Below are 19,100 nucleotides of genomic sequence, written 5' to 3'. Positions count from 1 at the left end.
CGGGCGCGTCTGCCTCCAACCCCCATGACGATGAAGTAGTTGCGCCCAGACGAGCGTCGCATTAAACGTATGTCTGGGATCGTGCGCGGAGGTCCCACGATGAAAATTCTACCCGCTTGTTTCGAAACCCCTTAATGTGCATACACACGCGATCAAGTGTTTCCATTATTTCGCGCATACAATTTGCATCGCGCTTATCGCACGCGTATATACCGCCCCCGTCCGTTTACACGAGTCCGCGCGGCGGCTACAGCCAGGCTGAGGGATCGCTGTTGTCGCGGATGACATATTCGGCATCATTAACTTTTCACGTTACGTTTACAGTCATTGGCGATTTATGCGCGTCTACCATCGTCGTTCGTCTTGGTATATTTTACGCCCGCGATTAATTTTTAATTCGCAAAGCGATTGTTCCGTTTTTTTTCGTCGAACATTTCGCCGAGTTTCTTTTTAGAGCGCGATTAGACGTATCTGCCGGGTACGTCTAAGCGCAATCTGATATGCAATGTTGCATACGGTGCATCAATTAGATTAATAGCAACTTAATAACGATGGCACTACGGCACTTGGTAATTATGTAGCAACACGAGAATGCTCAGATAGAACTTAACAAGGACAGGTATAGCTCCCGCGCTCAGTAATTCCTTAGAGAATAACTGCCAGCTTAAGAGCGCGGAAGCTGCGTGAACTTGAGATTACAATTCGGCACTGAAGCGAAGTCGTTGGAGTTTACAAGATCAGGTGCCCGAGTTTCTCTTATCGCCTCTTATATTCCCTTGCGTGACGGCGACGGAATAGCGAGAAGTTATTTCACTTCGGACCTGTTTCCATTTGTACGCAACACAACTGACTAGAAAATATTTGACTTTTCGTTTAATATATATAAATAAATTTTCTAGCGTAAAGTTAATGGCCCATATTCTTAAATTAAAGCAAATACTTATCTATATGCTTAAAACGCTTTTACCGATAAAAGTAATTAGTATTTGTAATTATAATTGCATTGTAAATAATTATTTAAAGCTCCAGTTCTATAGTTATTACTGCTATAATGTTGATAATAATCTTATGTTCATAGTTTTACTAATTATTTAAAAGATTTACTAGCAATTGATAATTTTAAATATTTTTATAGTAAACATTTTTCTATAATAAATATGACCACAATTGTAGTAAACATAACAATTTTTTAATATCCATTTATTAATTACGTAATAATAACAACTAATAGCAAATAATAATTTGCATGGCTAAAACAATTATAGAAATATAGTTGACATCGAAAAATATAAATTATAGGTAAATTTTGATAATTGTAATTATTATTTTCTCTCAATGTACAGTTACGGTTAAAGAGATATCTAATAATTGAAGATATCGGAGATTATATTTACATCTCTTGTATTTTCAATTGTTCACATCTTGTCTCTATTTTTACGTCAGTATTATACGGGAAGATCACTGGCGGTATTTTTCACAGCATTTTCAGCTTTATCCCTTACATGCCTTTCTAGCTTGTTTGTCGAACGTTTATCTCTCCCTTGAGGCTATGTTTAATAAAGTCACGCGGCATACGTGCCCATGGTTGAATGGGAAAACCGCGCGGCGCGACGTTATTCAATGTCTGGCCTCTTTGGCCGCCAACCCTTTGTGTACCCGACACGTTACGAGGGCTTAATTTTCGCACGTGGTGCGCGTCGCCCATTGACCCAATAAACCCGGACTTAAACTTTAACAGCTGCCATCGTAAACCGCGATCGTTTCGATGTGCATAAACTGCTACATACCGGTCGCGGTTTAGCACTGGCGGCTGATACAGACGAAATGCAAGATCGACAGGAATTCGGCTATTGTCCTCGTTTCGCCATCCGGATAATCGCGATGGATTATGCAGCAAACTGCCACAGAACTACCACGAGAGAAACAATACTAGCTTTCGAATTGTCAGTCGTAAGAATTCATTGTATTCTCCCGTTGATTAAATAAAAAATGATAGGGTTTTTTTAAGAGCAAAAATTTGAAATTTGTGACGGGAATCAAACTCAGCATTAAATTAATCAAACATTCGGCCTACTAAAATATATAATTATTACAGGGTATATTTCACTCAGAGATAATTTATTTGAGGAGGCTGAGGAATGTCAAACGCGCGTCCCGTTTCCCGTTATACGTAAAATCGACGCTGTGCAGGGGGTTGTTCACCGCAGATGACATCGTGATGCAATTTTTGTATACTCCCGGTTCTATCATGTGGTTTGCATTCATCCTACACACGATCCCCGCCATTTTGTCGTTCTGCAAATATATACAATGAGCATTATCGCGTCGCAACGAGAGCCATTCGGCGGTTTGTCGCCCCAATAACGGCGCAGTTGTATCGATGATGGTCGTTTAATGATTTGCAATCGGTCGGCATTGATGAGGCGCGGCGATTTGCGCTCCTTTTTTTTTTCCTTTCGTCGTTTTACTTCGTACTCGAATGCCATCGCGGTTCTTCGCGCTTGGTTAGATTGATGTCGGTTTGCTCTTGATTTAAGGACATCGAGAGAGATGCCACAGGCAACGTTTGATCGTGATATCTTTTCAATCATTGAAATTATTGATACAGTATAAAACGAAAGTTTAATTAATATACTTATTCTAGTCATAAAAGTATAGGTATCTTATATTTTTGAACAGTGAGAGAAAGAAAAGAATTTTTAAGTTGAATACGATGTCACTTTTAAGAACTGGGATAAAATGCTGTCTAACGTCAACTCTTAATTAAATAATATATATAAATATATAAATTATATAATATATAAGAACTAAAAAATGGTATGCAAATTTGGTTTAAAAAAATAGCATTGTGAATTAAATCAAATTTTTTATACATATATACTAAAGCTTATAAATATTCATGCAAAGGTTTATTTGGATTCACTTATTTCGTTGAAAAAGATATTTATCTAAAGTCGCAACAAAATAAGACCATTTTCTTTGTATAAAATCATTAAAAGTAACATTTTTTGTCGTTTTCCAACTGTAATTTTCATGGTTTTAAAGTTAAAATTTGGATATTTGTAACCAAAATTTTTTTACATTGATTATAAAGAAAAGATATAAATCCAAGAAGATTTTTAGGTTTTTCGCTAATTTTAAGCTGTGATATTGTAGAACCAAAACATTCTCAAAGTAAATTATTATAAAATATTGCTGACTGTGTTACATTTATTTTGATCTGTGAAAAGAGCAATTTCACCATAGAAATTTGAAATACCGAATAAAACAAATAAAAAAAATTACATACGTTACATTGAATTCGTAAAATTATCTTCATGAAAATAATAGATTATGTATACTTTTATGAACATAAAGTTATGTTTATATAAAACTGTATTTGCCTTAAAATTGTACTTGCAATCGTTTCACATTTTATATTTTGGAAATTTATTCAACTCACTAAAAATCACACATATTATTTCGGAGATTTATTGAATTTCGCCTCGTCAATTGTTATTAAATAGCGCATAAGAGCAATATAGATTCCACGTACATAACAAATTTTGGACCATTTAATAATGTCACCATATATTTGTGCATTTTACTGCCGTTTCTACGTCCATGCGTTCACGAAATCCTTTGCCGCGGGTCGTATACAGGTTTGCTTAACGGTCCGTATAAAGTTTACGGGTGTTCTGGCTGAAACAGCGGGAGAAATTTCTTTCGAAGAGATTCATTCCACCTTCCAAAAGATAGAGATCTCGTATCGCCTTAAAGATTCGCGTATTCGCACCACGTGCGATTTGCGTTGTGAGCAGTGTCAATTATCTACTATTACCGTTAAATTTGATCAGCTGGCAATTGAGCTGATGAGAAAGAATACAAATGAAGAGATAGAAGATACAAAAGGGCGTTACAAACATGGAAGAGAACGCTCTAAGATTGCTAGCTGTATGAAAAATGGAGAACGGTTGCGATAAAAAAAGCCTTGGAGACATAACAGATTCCCGAGAAAGAGAGGGGGAAAAAAGGGTTTCGCGGAGGATCCCGGTAAAAGGATTTTATAGCGGCGTCCACTGGTTTTACCCAGTGTCGATTCTGGAATAAAAGATGAACCGGAATTGCGGGCCGCGCTTTAAAGTTCTCATCAAGCGATCGAGGTCTGTGGGACACTTCTGTGTCTCATTGTTCCCTTTGTTTGGTGTTTACGCTGTTGCACCGGGACTACAGCGCGGCGGCGTGCCCGGTGGCGACGGTAATGTCGGTGACTACAACGGACCGAGAGGAGGCGGGTGAGGAAAATGAAGGGATGAGGTCGTCGGTGTGCCGCGCCGGGGAGAGAAGCTTTCATTAAGCTTGCATTGTCCCAGCACCGCGCTATTATAGCCGAGTGAATAACTTCGAGCCATCCTGGTAGTCATGCCGTCCCCCCCCCCTCTTGTTTCCCTTCTCCTCTTCCTTCTTCCTGCGTCGCTTCGTCTTCCGTTTTATCTTCCTCCGTTTTTTCCCCCTTTTTTCCCCATTTTTCGTACGCCACCCGCGTGTGCTACCTCCCCCCTCCTGCGTGTCCCGCTTCCGATATTCCGCGTCCTTCTCCCTCTCCGTCGGCGCGTCGACGACACCCTTCTCGTCACATTTTCCAATGGCTCGTCCTCTCTTCCTTCTCTTGTGCAATTTGACGCGTCTCCAATTTATTTCGCGACCTCGGTGGCCGTCCCGTTAGTCGCGCGATATTAACAAGCCGAACGACGATATAATGGCAAATCGCTCGAGCGGCGCGGCGTCGGGACGCCAACGGGAGAGCACGTGTGCTGGATACCTTCACCGTTCGTCCCTCTGGTGTCGATCGTGGTAGAGTGGGACCTTTTAACGAATATGACCTCGGCGCCCGTAAAATCTTGACTGCCCCGTTCGTTAATTACTCGCCGTGTCTATACCTCATTTGTTCGACGACAATTTTGAAAACCCGCCCTTCTCTCCGTCGCTATACTGTCGGTCGTTCCGCCAACCCCGTTTTGATCCCCCGTTCGTCCTGTATACACATCGGCAGAATATGCCTGAATCTCGTCGTCTGCTTCCTCGTTGGCCGTTAATGACACGGAAGGGAGGATCTCGTACTTTGCACGCGGAAGAGAAAGAGGGACGATTGCCGGAGGTAACGAGAGAAATGCGTCACCTCCGACGATTACATTTGATTTCTAGAGGCACTCGATGCGTTCAATTATTTCCTCTCGGGATTTGCTTCTTCATTATAACGAGCATTCCGATAGTCGACGCTTTTCTGTCGTTGCTTTCTCAGTCACTCGTTCTTTGTATGTTTCTCTCTCTCTCTCTTCGCTCTCTTGCGTTACATCTATTTGGTGATTATGTGAAGTTATATCGCTGCGCATAATGTCGCTCCGGGGCGGAAAGCTGGTTTGTATTCGGAAAGTGAGCTCCGCGCGCGAAAGCAGGTCACAATGAACTTCCACAATGGAAATAAGCGCCCTGCGAGTTATCCTACAAACAAACCATTTAAGTTGATATTTATGAAAAGTATTTTCGCATTGCTGAAAACGCTGAGTAAATTTAAAAGAGCGCAGTGCTGATCTGGAAATGTTATTTAATTTGACCAACGGTATCTATGTCCTTTCTCTCCATATTTGGAACAAAATTGAATGAGCACAGAAATATTACAACGAAAGGTATTTTATTACTACTTCTGTATTCAGAGAAGGTAGCACAGCAGTTATTAAATACGATATGAAAATATTAAACTGCGTTCGAAAAATGTTTAATTTTTACATTCATATTATTCTCCGATTGAATTTGTTAAGATATTAATTAACATCTCTTTTTTTAAGTAGGAATATATAATTTATTTTTTTACCCTTCCCTCGAAAAATAATGCTCGAAAGTGATAAAGATGGCAGCCAAAAGACTTCTATTCGTTACTGTGAACTGTATTTTCAGTAATCCATCTTCTTAAGGAGTCTACCTTTTTTATTAGAAAATTGAATTTATTTTCATGAACATAGGATTTAATCTGTAGTGGCCTATAATATGGCATCGTACAGAATCTCGTCGTAACGTACAGTCTCTAGTCGTACATAGAAAGACTTTCGAATGCGTAGAAATCAGATTACGTTGGCCAATACGTTTCAAGATTACCGGGAATCTTATTCGGAAATTGCCAAGTGCCGAGCTCCCGTGGACTCGCTATCGTCCACGAGATAAGATTGCAATTCGCAATGACCTTCTGAATTACTTATTAAACGAGACACTGTTTTCATTTTGAATTTCATTATAGAATTCATTTAGACGGATATTACGCGGAAGTACAGCAAATTGGAAATAGAACGGATTGTTGTATTTCATGCAATCCGGACGTCTACGACGTTGTATTCCTTTTTTAGATATTTCGCGTTTGCGAATTAAAAAAATAAAATGTAAGAAAGCGGAATAAAATTACTTTTATTATTTCAATTTGATGTACTTGCGATGCAACAGATAGCCTGACATTGTCTTCGATTTTTCTTCCTTTTTTGTGTTTTGTTGTAATATCACAGAGTACACCGACGTCGTGGTATTGACACTAATTGCTCAATACCTGTTTCAGATACTCCATCGTTCGCGATAACGCGTTTACCTGGTTTTGGAATTCCGATCGTCGAGGGGATGTCTGTCAGCCTGAAATGCGAGGTAGACAGCAATCCAGCCAGTACTCCAATTTGGCAGCGTGGTAAGTGGCGAACGAAAAAAAGGAATGGAATTCGTGCGCGGCGTTTCGCTTGGTTTCTCGACCGGATTTTGGAGGAACGTCCAGCTTATTAATTCAATCAATTTAAATGTCTCGCGTAAAACAATTCTGTTCAGAAATATATTTTTTACAATTTTTAAATTGTGTATTACGCAAAATAGAAAGAAGTTTGTTTCATTTTACTTTCTTGCTTTACTTACTTTCTTAACAAAAGGTATATTCTACTATATTTGATACTTAATCGCTTATTTACTTACTTCTATATTTTTGCTTAATCTTTTAACATATTTAAAAAACGAAAAATCACTTTTCTTTCAGTTAATGAGACAATGAGATTCGTTATTCTATACTAGATTATTTAAATCGATTAGATTATATATGATATTTATTTATTCAAAGAGCCATATTTAAATTGAATATAAAAATATTAATAATTTTCTTGCAGTTTTCTAAAAAAGAATATTATAATTTGAAGCAATAATAAAAATTTAATGCATAAGTAAAAATTCAATTAATAAATCAATTATCTCATTAACGTTTGATGTTTAACGCCACTCATTTTTTCACACGAAGTAAGCTCAAAACAATCACAAACAGTATATCAGGTTACATTTTATTTCCCATTTAAAGTTCACTATATTTGAATGGCGTGGAGATTAACTCTTCTCGGCAGTAGCGTTATCCGTATTTTCCACGGCCGGTAAAATTTTGGCGATTTAAATACGTTCAGTAATGAGATTTTTAACGAGTTACTGTCGCTACAAACAGCCCGTTACCCGAAGCGAATTTCAACGTAGTAATTTACATCGTCCGTAAACAAACGCGTTCTAGCTAAGCACAAACTACTGATTAATTTCAAACAGATTTTACCTGGATAAAAAGTGACGATATTACGAGGGCTTTCATGAACCCTCGAAAATCTAATAATACATGAATTAAAATAGATAAACATTCTTTTTCAAATAAATGCTACATATCCTTAATTCATTCCCAAATAAGCTTTATCTTAATTAAAAAAATCTGAGCATTGCAATTACATGCAAGATTGACTGCAAAAAGTTGTGAAGTAATACGTGATGGTCTGTTATGAGGTCTCTCCAGCAGGAAACAGATCAGATTACGAATTTAATCGAAGAGACAGAATTCTTTTAAATTGAAAAGTAGCAGCGGCTAGAAAGAAAATTCAACCTTTCCAACTTTTTTCGTCACTCTTTCCAACATTACTTCGAATGTTTACAACTTTGAAAAGGGTGCTTTCAGTATGCTCTATGTGTACGTATACACACATGCACACATACACACAGGCAGTTGTGTGGCAGACGGCGAGTTGCGAAGCGCACGTGCATTATTTCGTGCAACTCCCCATTCCCTGCAGCTAGGAAACGCGTCACGTTGTAGGTAGACACGTTAGCGCGGGCACGTGTAACGGCAACGTGAGCATAATTTAATCACTGTAAACAGGCACTTGGATGGGGCGGAATCTGATGCACATGACCCTCGGCGTAATATCGGTTTCGTAATAACTCTAAAGGAGATGTAACTTATCTGTAAACGCGACGTGCGTCAATGCACTGATAAGCGTAACACGATAGGCCGTAATCAAATTATCGAGTTACCTTGTCACGCGGGCTTTTCCCAGACGCGATGTTCTCTGATTCGATTGAAAAATGGAACTTGCTCGATTAAATTTATATCACCAGGAGAAGGGAATTTGACTCTTCCTCATATAAAATGATCGAATCGACAATGCGATTACGGTATTGAAATTGAAAGATTAATTGTGTAGATAATAGAGAACGTGAGCTGACATTTATATGCGCTAATTACTACTAGTTATGTACATACTAGAATTTTACATATTATAATATTACAATTATATATATCGCACACAGCGCGCATGAATAATATTTCAAAGTAATATAATGTTGTACAAGCGGCATTCTTAATGTACTTTGTGCAAAACGCACCCTCTACGAAGCTAGAGACCCATTTTCCCCCTATTTTCCCCCATTTTCCATACGAGAGAAACCCGCCGTAACGCAACAATGTCGCGGACTGATTCCTCGAGAGCAGTCGTAATTCTCGCGTAATTAAACCATTACCAACGATATGCTTAGACGAGTCAAACGCGTGTCGCCGCTCGCGGCATAATAACGTCGTCCTTAGCGTCGGGACGGAATTGAGGAGGACGCGAGGGGGTGAGTTCCAAAGTTCCGCATTCAGTCGCGATTCCCGTCAACCTTGTCGTCTCAGCCCCCCTCCTCCCCTAACATCTCGTGGATCTCGGAGAATCGGGCGGGAGGTAGGGAGGAGGGATGAGGGGGGGGGAGGGTTGGCGGTACATCCCATAATCACATTATTACGTACCGCAACGGGCGCGACAAGTCTACCACACAGACGCCGGCAGAGATCGGGACAATGGACAGCCCTCACACCGCCGCCGCGCGGTCCCTTTCATCCCGGCAATTCTCGCCGGCGCGCGCTTTCATTCGGCTCCCGATAGACAGGTGTACGTGCGCTCGATATTATCCCCGTCTCGGTGCACCACTACTACGCAGACCCCCGCGCCTATTTCCACATTGTAAGTTCCGCGTTGCCGGCGGTGGTTGCGGTGGCCGCGAGCAACGTCGGCGAGGAGAAGCTGTTGTTGCACGTTGGCGCGTGATATCGGGAGCGGCACGTTGCTCCATCTAAGCTGCCCTATTGGCCGACACTTGTGCGAGAGAAAGAGATGAGATAATGGGGAAATAGTTTACATCAAGATGCGCTCGTGGCTGCGTTGCGATGCCTCGGCACGTGGCATTGAAATATGAAAATCACGCTGCTGCTGATTAATAATTACGATTATTAACAGTTTTATCAACATTAGATTGAAACGGTCTATTCGTATGTGCCTTTCATATTTATATATAAATGTAAAGAATCATGTAAACATAACTTTTTATTGTTTAAAAGATTAAAAATGTTGCTACTTTATGCTTGAAATTAGAACTGAATGGTTGAATTAGTATACAAAATTATGTATAAAATTGCAGCACAGTGTTTCGAAGATTGCGTTATAATTAATTCGTATTAAAATCTATAAAAAGACAAAGAGCTAACGAAAGCGAGTACTCAGACGCATAGATTCAATACCATTTGGCTGTTTTTTTGTTGTGCAAGAGTTCGCGGTCGCTTCCGCAGCCTGATAAATATTTAAAACTGTATAATTTTCTTCCTTCCTGTGAGACTCCTGAACGTAGCTTTTAATCTCATCGTTATTTCATATTCGAAGAGTAATCTGCCTTATCTTCGCAATCGAGGTGTTCAGTGATTGGAATATAACCGATATAAATCCGCGTTTTGTGACAAGTTATCATCGTAGCGAAATAGAAGAAATAAAATTTCCTTAGAACAAAAAATATAACATCACTTGAAAGTTAATGATTAAAAAAACAGGAAGTATAAAAAAATTATACTCATATAAAATTGGTATATTGGAAAATTTGTACATATACATCCTTTTATTAAAGATATAGTACGATAATATTATATTTGACTTAAATTTAAATGGAAATGAACGATTAATATTTTAACGTTAATTAAGCTGCACACGCTAAACGGAGGTAACAAAATAATTACACCTTCCTTCCGTTGCCACATATCGTTCATGGCGCTTCACCCAGGTTACTTTACTAAGTTAGTGACTTTCATGAGGCAATCTCTCAACTTGATGTCTTCAGCCAGTAATGAGGAGTAAAGCACTAAAATTCTAACATCCTCATTGATCTTACATTCTTCTAAAAGTATCCTTTATGATTCGTAAAATCGCGTACCGTTGGTTACGTGAATAAAAACTGAAAAATTTTTTCAAAGAATGAAACTTTAAAAAGATATAAATCTGTCGAAGCAACTTTATCATCCATTTAATTTCTCAAAGGTTGGTTTGTTATTCAGCAGCAACTTCATTTGAGTTACAATTAATAATACATTGTGTAATGTTGGCACGAGTGCAAAGGGCCGACCCGTCCACATTTTTTATTACCTGTGCATCGAAATGTGGTCCCTTAAGTGCGAATTGACAGGTTAGATTCGTGAAAGCGACGAAGCGTCGGTAATTCTGCGAGAGTTACCGTATGTGTGTCGCGAAATGATAGTCATTCGAGTATGAAAATAATCAAATATTCTGAAAGTCGTGTTGCAATGTTTTTTGCCACAACTCACGCTATCTATTAGGACGAGAACAAAAGAGCGAGACGAGAGTGACAAGGGATTACTTTCGACGCTCATGCAACAAAAAATATTAATATTAAAAGTAAAAAGGTAATAGGAAAAGATAAAATTTATGATAGAAGAAAACTGTTTTCAATGGCAAAATCTAACCGAAAAGAGGGGCGCCTGAGATATTCGGATACGAATTAAAAAGTTTATGAAAAAAAAAGAAAACAGGCGGAATTTCTATATAGCACTGGCTGCTGCCGGATGCTATCCGCTTTTCGTGCGGAAAGCAACATTATCATTTCGCGAATCGTGTACCTTTACGTAATGGACACTGACGTAGATGCGTCCGTCAAAAGAAGGCGAAATAACGTTTGTTTTATGAATACGCCTTTCGCGTATCTTTTCACATATGAAAGGGCCGTCCTTTCAGCAGCGATGCACCATCTATAAATATGAAATACGTTACGTGTTTTTACACGAAGCATGCGCTCAAACTCGAGACTTTTGAAACGTCAATGAGTTATTAAAGTGATTTTTATTTATAAAGGGATACTGAAAATAACATTAAAAAAAGAGAGACGTGTGCGAAAATCGATAAAATTTCAAAAAGAATTGCTTTATTTTGTGAGCGCTTTAAAGATGGCCGGGTCAGGTAGCTATGCACGCTTTATCGAAAACGTTATGCTATTGTACATATATAGCGAAAATATGGAAGCGCATGAAATCCAGGACTATAAATTTCACAATACGCCGTTGTAGTCACGGTATTAAATTTCGGTTACGTTATATCCGTGTGTCGCAGATACGGCTCTCAATACACATATATAATACTGGCAAAAATCTGTTTATCCATTAAATTCCGCATATTCCACGTTCCGTTATCGCCTAGTCATTAGCATAATTAAATTGCATAAAGCGTCGTGTATTACGAGATGTTATTGCACGAGCCACCGGTTTGCCGCTAACCGGCCGACCATATTTTTATTAATCCAAATTGAATTCGCTCTCGACGTTACCAAATCGTATATCTCCATCCACCGCCGCGATTTCGAAACCTTTTTCAGAATTAAGACTCTCCTCGCTCCCGGCCGATTTGGATTCTGGAGCAGGATTTACGGTGTATACGCCGCCGTTCGTGGATCGGTAACGACGTTGCTTTTTAGCCGGTGCGGCGAATAAAAGCTCACCACAGCATAATTTCCTTTATTCATCGTCAATCAGCGCGGCTTGAGCCGAGTAAGATAGAGGGAACGGGAGCTCCCTCCCCCCCCCCCCCCGGACGAAGGGACGGAGAGAACGAGAGGGATTTCCGCGTGGAGTTTCGTCGGGGAGAGACCACTTTCTTGATTAGACCGTACCGTTTAAACGGGTGAACCCATTACATTCGTTAAACGTATTCGCTGCGCCGGCGAACTTTTCGCCTAGGTGCATCTCGGCCCCGCGACGGGGTATTACACTACTACGCGAGAGAGTGGTCGGCCGCGCCAGTTTTTGCCGTGCACTTCCCCTCGAGTGAAAATCGAGGAAATCGCGATTTCTTACCACGAACGAATTGCACGGAGGGGGGGAGGGGAGGGCGATAAATATTTAAGAACGCGTCCATCCCGCACACACGAGCTTAGAGATGCGCGATTTACAAAATTATGGATCGCGATCTTTTTTAAGAATCAGATGCGATACATATCTCATTTGCCATTTCGATATGCATATCTACTGAACATTTATAATATATGTTACATTTATATATCATAGAGTTTCAGTATTGGCGGGGAATTTTTTAATACAGCTTTTATATCGCACATTTTGAACTTACATGTAAAATTACATTTACGAGATAAAAAATTACATCGGTTATCTTATTGCACGTTGTTGAATTCTTTATACGACATAAAAGAATATAAAATTGATTAGAATAGTTACTATTCAATTATTAAATAATTATAATAGTTAATACAACTTGAGATTATATTAAAATAAATTAGAGAAGAAATAAATATTGAACTATATGTATAAATATATATAAATATTATAACACAATATGAAAGATTCGAGTATACATTTCTTTTGTTTTTTCATTAAAACTTGTATACGTCTACAATAATTTTAATTGTGTATTTTCTTCGTCTTACGTTATTAAATACCACATTTTACAAAATTTTCATGAATTATTGTAATAAAGATAAACAAATTTCTCTTCAAACAGATTAGTTAAATCAGTGTTAAAATATCTCATGTTAAAAATGAGTATTCAATGGCAAATGAATGATTTTTCGGCGTGTCACATTTTCCACGCAACTCATACCTCGATCCGATTAAAACGCAAGATAATTTCAAACTGATTCTGTTCTCAATCAATTACCTCACGTTGAGCAATTTTCTTTCAAATAAAATATTAATGTGGTACATGGAGTAATAGTTTAATGTAAATTACATCGTTTAGCATTAAGCATTAATTATAGGATTTCGCATGCAACGTTAATAATATCATTTAGTATTAATTATATTTATATCATATTGAAATCGGTTTCCGTCGCGCGCGGCGCATAGTTTCGGAGGGCCGGGCATTCAGAAATAACGGAAGCTAAATTGAAATAGCTCCGTTCGGCTTTTATTCGTATATTATTATTCTTTCTATTCAGCGATTTCGCGCCGGTTATAATCAATGTAAAGAATCAGCTCGCATGCGCGAATTCTGGCGGTAATGGCCTTCGCGCGCGCACCCCAAGCGCGCTCCATCGAAAAAGCAACCCGAGTTTAACGTAGCCGATTAAATCGCTTTTCAGCCAACTTTTTTAATCCAGCCTTTCCACGTTCGTATTCTGCTCGTTAAGAAACACCTTTTTAATCCCCTTTACGTAGCCTGATCCGCGTATTTACGCAAGACTGCCCTTTCGATCAATTTTATGCGATAGGAGTGGAAATTACAATTTCTCTTGAATTAATCAGAAAGGCATGGAAAGGCACTCAAATGAGAAGCTCATTCGCGACGCAGCCCATCGCCGTCCGCTGCGATGAAGTACCGCCGGGCTCGCTGGCGTAAATCACAATCGCGAATAAACAATTTCGAGATTCGATAGAGATTTGGAGCGCGGCGCGCGCTTCATTCACGATCCCGAGTGAATCACGTCTTTCCGTCCCCGTGTCTTGAGTTATTTATTGTGCGTTAAAACTTTGCGCAAAACTATACTTCCCTTGACGCGCCGACGAAGTCGCGCGATGGAAGTGTCACGAAAATAAAGTGCACGTTTCTGCGCTATTTGATATATTCGAGGAGTCGAAAGACGTGTAAAAATGATTACGCTGAAAAGACGTAAGAATTTATGACCGAATGTTATTGCACTTCCGATTATTCTTTTAGTCGCGCCGTCACGAATTATGATTGAATTATCTGTTGAAATTTTTTTCATTACTTTCAAGGCAATTAATATTAAATATCTATCTCTATTTGTCTTGGAAACATTAATTATTAATAAGTAGAGAAAAGTTATTAATACCGCATATAATTTTGTTTTTGAATAACATTATTTAAACAAAAGCTGAGAAAATAAAACTTTGAAAATATGTAATGCAAACCAGAAAGTATCTTCTATTAGATTGTATAGTAGTTTTTATAATACTGTTTATAAAGCTGTTTCATACTTTGTAATAATTAGGTAATGTTTTTCTAACATAAAAAAATAAATGTCTGAGAAATTAGACCTCGAAGCTGGCAAGTAAGTAATAATCAGCTCAGAATTCAGCCCCACATAGTGGAACAGTTATTATAAATTAAATTCATGAACTACATAGAATAGATAATAAAATATTTCTATTTTAAACAAAAAAATTATAAAATAAAAAAACTAAAACTGAACATTTTTTAAATAAAAGCAATTAAAGAATTAAAAAGTGAAAATAAACAGTTTATTTGAAACGTAATTAAAATATTATAAAGAGAATTACATATCTGATCTGTTTTCAATAGAAAAATTTTACACGACACGACGATTTTATCTCATATCACATTATGAGAAAAATACGAAAATAGATGTTTTCACGTCAATATTAATACAGTATCATTTTTGGAAATTAAGGAAGTACCACTTTATGAAGCTTACGTCAGAATTTAGTGACCTTTTTCTAATCTTACATTTTAATTAAGAAATTATGAGATATATGAAACGTTAACTACTTTCTCAAAAATATCATGTTAGAGAGTATATAAATCGAGGATAGAATTAATGCACAAGTTCTTTCGGAACATCAATAAAAAGAACTCGGTTATCAATCTAGAATCTGAAAATTCGAGAAATTGGACTGATTGTGTAGTTTCGTTTATCTCGTTATTGAGTTACACAAAACGCTGAGAACAGCTGCAGCCGTCACTTTCCGCTGCGATCAGCCGCGTACGAGTGATAAGAACTATGATGGACGACCTGTTATTACCAAACGTCAGAAGGCACTGCGATTTCCACAAGAATTATTGCCAAATACTGTTCTAAAGTAACGGTTTAGCTCTGTACGTCTGACGTGCCGCGACTTTTTACTATTGCGGATACTTTTATATCCTGTACCGCGACAGAAGAGAATTAGGCACTTGATAGCCTTAACGTTTTTCACGTAATTTTGTATGTAAAATATAAATTCGTTAATTTTGAAATATAAATTTGTGACGAACTTAATTCGTGATGCTACGATTTTGTTATTATTTGTTTCAGAATAAAGCAACAATAAAGCAACAATATATAGGTAAAATTATAATAAGATCAAGAGTAATTAATTAAAAATTGAGTTTGCATATTACGTTCATGTACGTATTTGTTTGAATAGTAACAATTTTCAAAATAAAAGCCTTTTTAAATTGCTGATAATGAAATGTTGAGCTGTCAGTAGTATTACATTCACGACATTAATTATTTGTTTAATTTAATATCTGAAATTTGATTTCCCTTCGAGAATAATCCTGACCTCGCTGTTAAATTAATTAAACTTTCGTGTTGCCGATATAATCGTTTGTTCTACGATGTTTCGTCATTGAATATCTCTGATTGCAATCTCGTTTGACGTATGTGTGCTCTGCCAATTCCGCTTCCGACGGATAATATCTTTTCTCATGTCAATATTACGGCCACAGGCGGAAAATCACAACCTTTTACGTGAGGATGTATCCGCGGATCAGTGAAATAATTTTTTTTTGTGTGTGCACTGGCTACGAAATAACTAGATTTATTAAAGTCGTCCCTGTCTTCGTATTACGCCCGGGCAGACTGTATAATTAATCGGCAGCCACGGGACGTGACAGAAAAATCGACGTCCCGTCGTCGTGACGGATGACGCCGCGCGGCTGCGACGGGAAGCGGCTATATGTGAGTTATTCTATTAAATATTCAATTATTTCTGCCTTCCACTTCTGACGTCTAGAATTCTCTCGGCGCGACGGCGGGCGCCGCGCATTGCGCCGCGCCATGCCGGCGGGGCCCAAGCTTAATCCCTATTCATAGACTCAATCGAGTGATTTCGAATAAATCCTTCCCAGCGTTCCGCGAGATCCGCTGCAATTAAAATACTTTAATATCCTTTGGAGCACGTATCCGCCCCGGGCGATGCCTTCACCGCCAACGAACCTTTCCCCCCAAACTCGCTACTGCTGCTGTCGCCGCCGCCGCCGCCGCCCATTCCCATTTCTTTTCGGTACAGTTTGCTCTTATTAAACGTCCCATTCCTTCTTCGAGAAAGCACGTTCGCCTCTCGTTCAAAGCCTTTACGAGTAAGGCAAGTCAGGCAAATTCGGACTCTCCCGATTTCGAAGGTATTGCAATGAGTCGTGTAAATAGTCGATTTCGCAATATGGCCGTACAAAGCCGCGATTCGCTTTGAGACTAACGAATGTTTAAACGATTAAGCTAGAAAGCCTGCAGTATACTACCGGACGCGTAATTTGTGATTTGTATTGAACGTGACGATACAACCCTCCGGACACATCTTGCGCCGCGCTGGGGAAAAACTTTCGAACATAGATCGAAGTAAAAACGTGAAAATAATTTATTATAGTTCCGTCGGATGATCTATCACGCCGATACATTGGGCGCAGGAACATTTTGCAAGAAGAAACGGGGGGCGTCAGCTGTGTGAAATCGCTTCAGGGGAAGTCGATCTTTATACGATCATCATCCCGAGATGGCGTAAAGCGAAGGTATCAGAGATATCCAAAGATATCCAGAATAATTCAAGGATACTGTCCATAATTTGATTAACAGTGATCTCCGTGCACTCATTTGCGACAATCTAATTATCATTTGCGATAATTCTGTTAAATTTCATTTCTTTGGCTGTGTTACATATAATATATATTCCCTCGTTTTATTGTCACTTTGCCGACTTGCCTAATACTTTAGCTAAACGTTATTTAAAAATATTAGCATCTTATAAGTGACATTATTTTTCATGAAGAAAAAAATAAAATTAGTATTATGTTTGTGAAAAAAAAGCGTCTGACATAATTTTTGTTTAGAAAACGTTAGGCAGAAAAATTCCAGTGGCAGAGCAAATTAACGAGACTCCCTCTATACAACGCGTTTTAAATAAAAAAATTATGAGAAAAAGACATACTCAATACAATGAGTGTCGCGTATGCAGAACAATTCACAAAACCGTGTTTCTCCACAACTTAAAAGGACTAAAAACGTTGCACGAAGCGAATAGAAAACGTAATCCTATGGAAAACGATGGTACATATAAAACTAAAGCTTCCTGAAAAGAAAATATAAAAATGAAAATAGTTTGTTCGACAGATTGCGTTTTACATAGAGATTTTTATCTCAATAATACTATCAATTTAATGGAAAATCTCGGCGGTGCCAGATAACGGTGGATAGCTTACTAATATAAAAATATCGTAGTATTATATTTACCTAGTATATATATATATATATTTCTTTTTATTTTTTATTTTTTATTATAATAAGTGGTGTCAAAAATTATACTGAACATGAACAGTCTTTTACAGATTATTTATCTCTCTGATGTGCTGTTTAGACGGTTTTTAATATGTCAAAAAATATGTCATCGATTACACAACAGTTTCTCTTTGTAGATTAGCGTTTTATTTTTATGCATATATACATGATATGCATATATCATATATGCTATAAAAAGCTCGTTTTAGTATAAACACCTGTATGGTATATGCATAAGGTTTTTGTTACATGTCGCCACGTTGATTTTTTGCGAGTTACAGCGCTTTAGAGAAAATCCAGCGCGCGCACCATTCAGGAAAGATTGTCGCGCGAACTTTTTGTGTGTAATTTGACAAGTGCACTAATCCGTTACTAAAAAACAAGTGCGAAAGCGTGTATAATACACATGCTTTGTAACATGATACGCCACATCGAGAGAACCGCGTACGCGCGCTGGTCAACTTTGCCACTATATCGAAAAATCGAGATGATGTGATCGCCAGAGTCCACGGAAAAACTGCAACGCGATAATTTCCATCTCGTTCGAAAGCTAAAACTCTATTGTTTCCAGCGAGTGCAAGGCTGATTGTCTTAAATTATTGGTTTGCGACATCGATGATTAATTACGAAAATAAAATTTACTTCGAAGATCTCTGTTTTTAAAGACATTTTTTAAATCAAAATCGATATAATCTCTAATACTCTCATACAGAAAAATCGCAACAAAATGATCTTGGTCTCGTTTGATAATTGTGATGCTTTCCAAAGTGTGACATGTTTTTTATCTTGCGAAAATGAAATTTTGCTTCGAAAATTAGTTTTCATCATTGAAAACAGAGAGAAATAATTATTATTATATGTCATATTTTTGTATCTTGAGAGGAATAAAAAGCAATTTTAATAAAACAATTATTATTGTAATTTTAATAAATTATGAAAATAAAATCGTCAAATATTTATGATCATATGCATATAAATTATTATAATACATACAATATTGTAATAATACGCATAATAATAATAATAATTGCATGGAAATTTATTTGACAGTTTCCAAATGTTAACTATATCACTAAGTAATCTAATAAAAAAAACGTAAATTCTCGCCAATAAACGGTAATATGTATATCATATCACGACTTATTTTTATTTGAATTATTCGATTCGACCATTTATTCCGCGCCCTCAATTCGGAAATAGTAATGGACAAACAATGTTTATTATATTGGCAGAAAGTTTAATGA

The 19,100-nt window shown here is 37.8% G+C and overlaps 1 protein-coding gene across 6 annotated transcripts in view; it reads left to right on the top strand.

The window, feature by feature from the left end:
* LOC105838083 (hemicentin-2) overlaps positions 1-19,100 on the top strand; it is a 361,527-nt gene that overhangs the window by 266,549 nt on the left and 75,878 nt on the right. For all 6 annotated transcript variants that reach the window (XM_028191705.2, XM_036284191.1, XM_028191696.2 and 3 more), the window contains exon 7: positions 6,581-6,703. In XM_028191705.2, coding sequence (XP_028047506.2) covers positions 6,581-6,703 — 123 coding nt within the window. The remainder of the gene's footprint in view (positions 1-6,580; positions 6,704-19,100) is intronic.

This window comes from Monomorium pharaonis, chromosome 3, assembly GCF_013373865.1.
Source record: "Monomorium pharaonis isolate MP-MQ-018 chromosome 3, ASM1337386v2, whole genome shotgun sequence".
In the NCBI taxonomy this organism is placed as follows: Eukaryota; Metazoa; Arthropoda; class Insecta; order Hymenoptera; family Formicidae; genus Monomorium; species Monomorium pharaonis.
The sequence above is the reverse complement of the archived record's forward strand: the minus strand, read 5'-3'. Positions and strand labels throughout refer to the sequence as shown.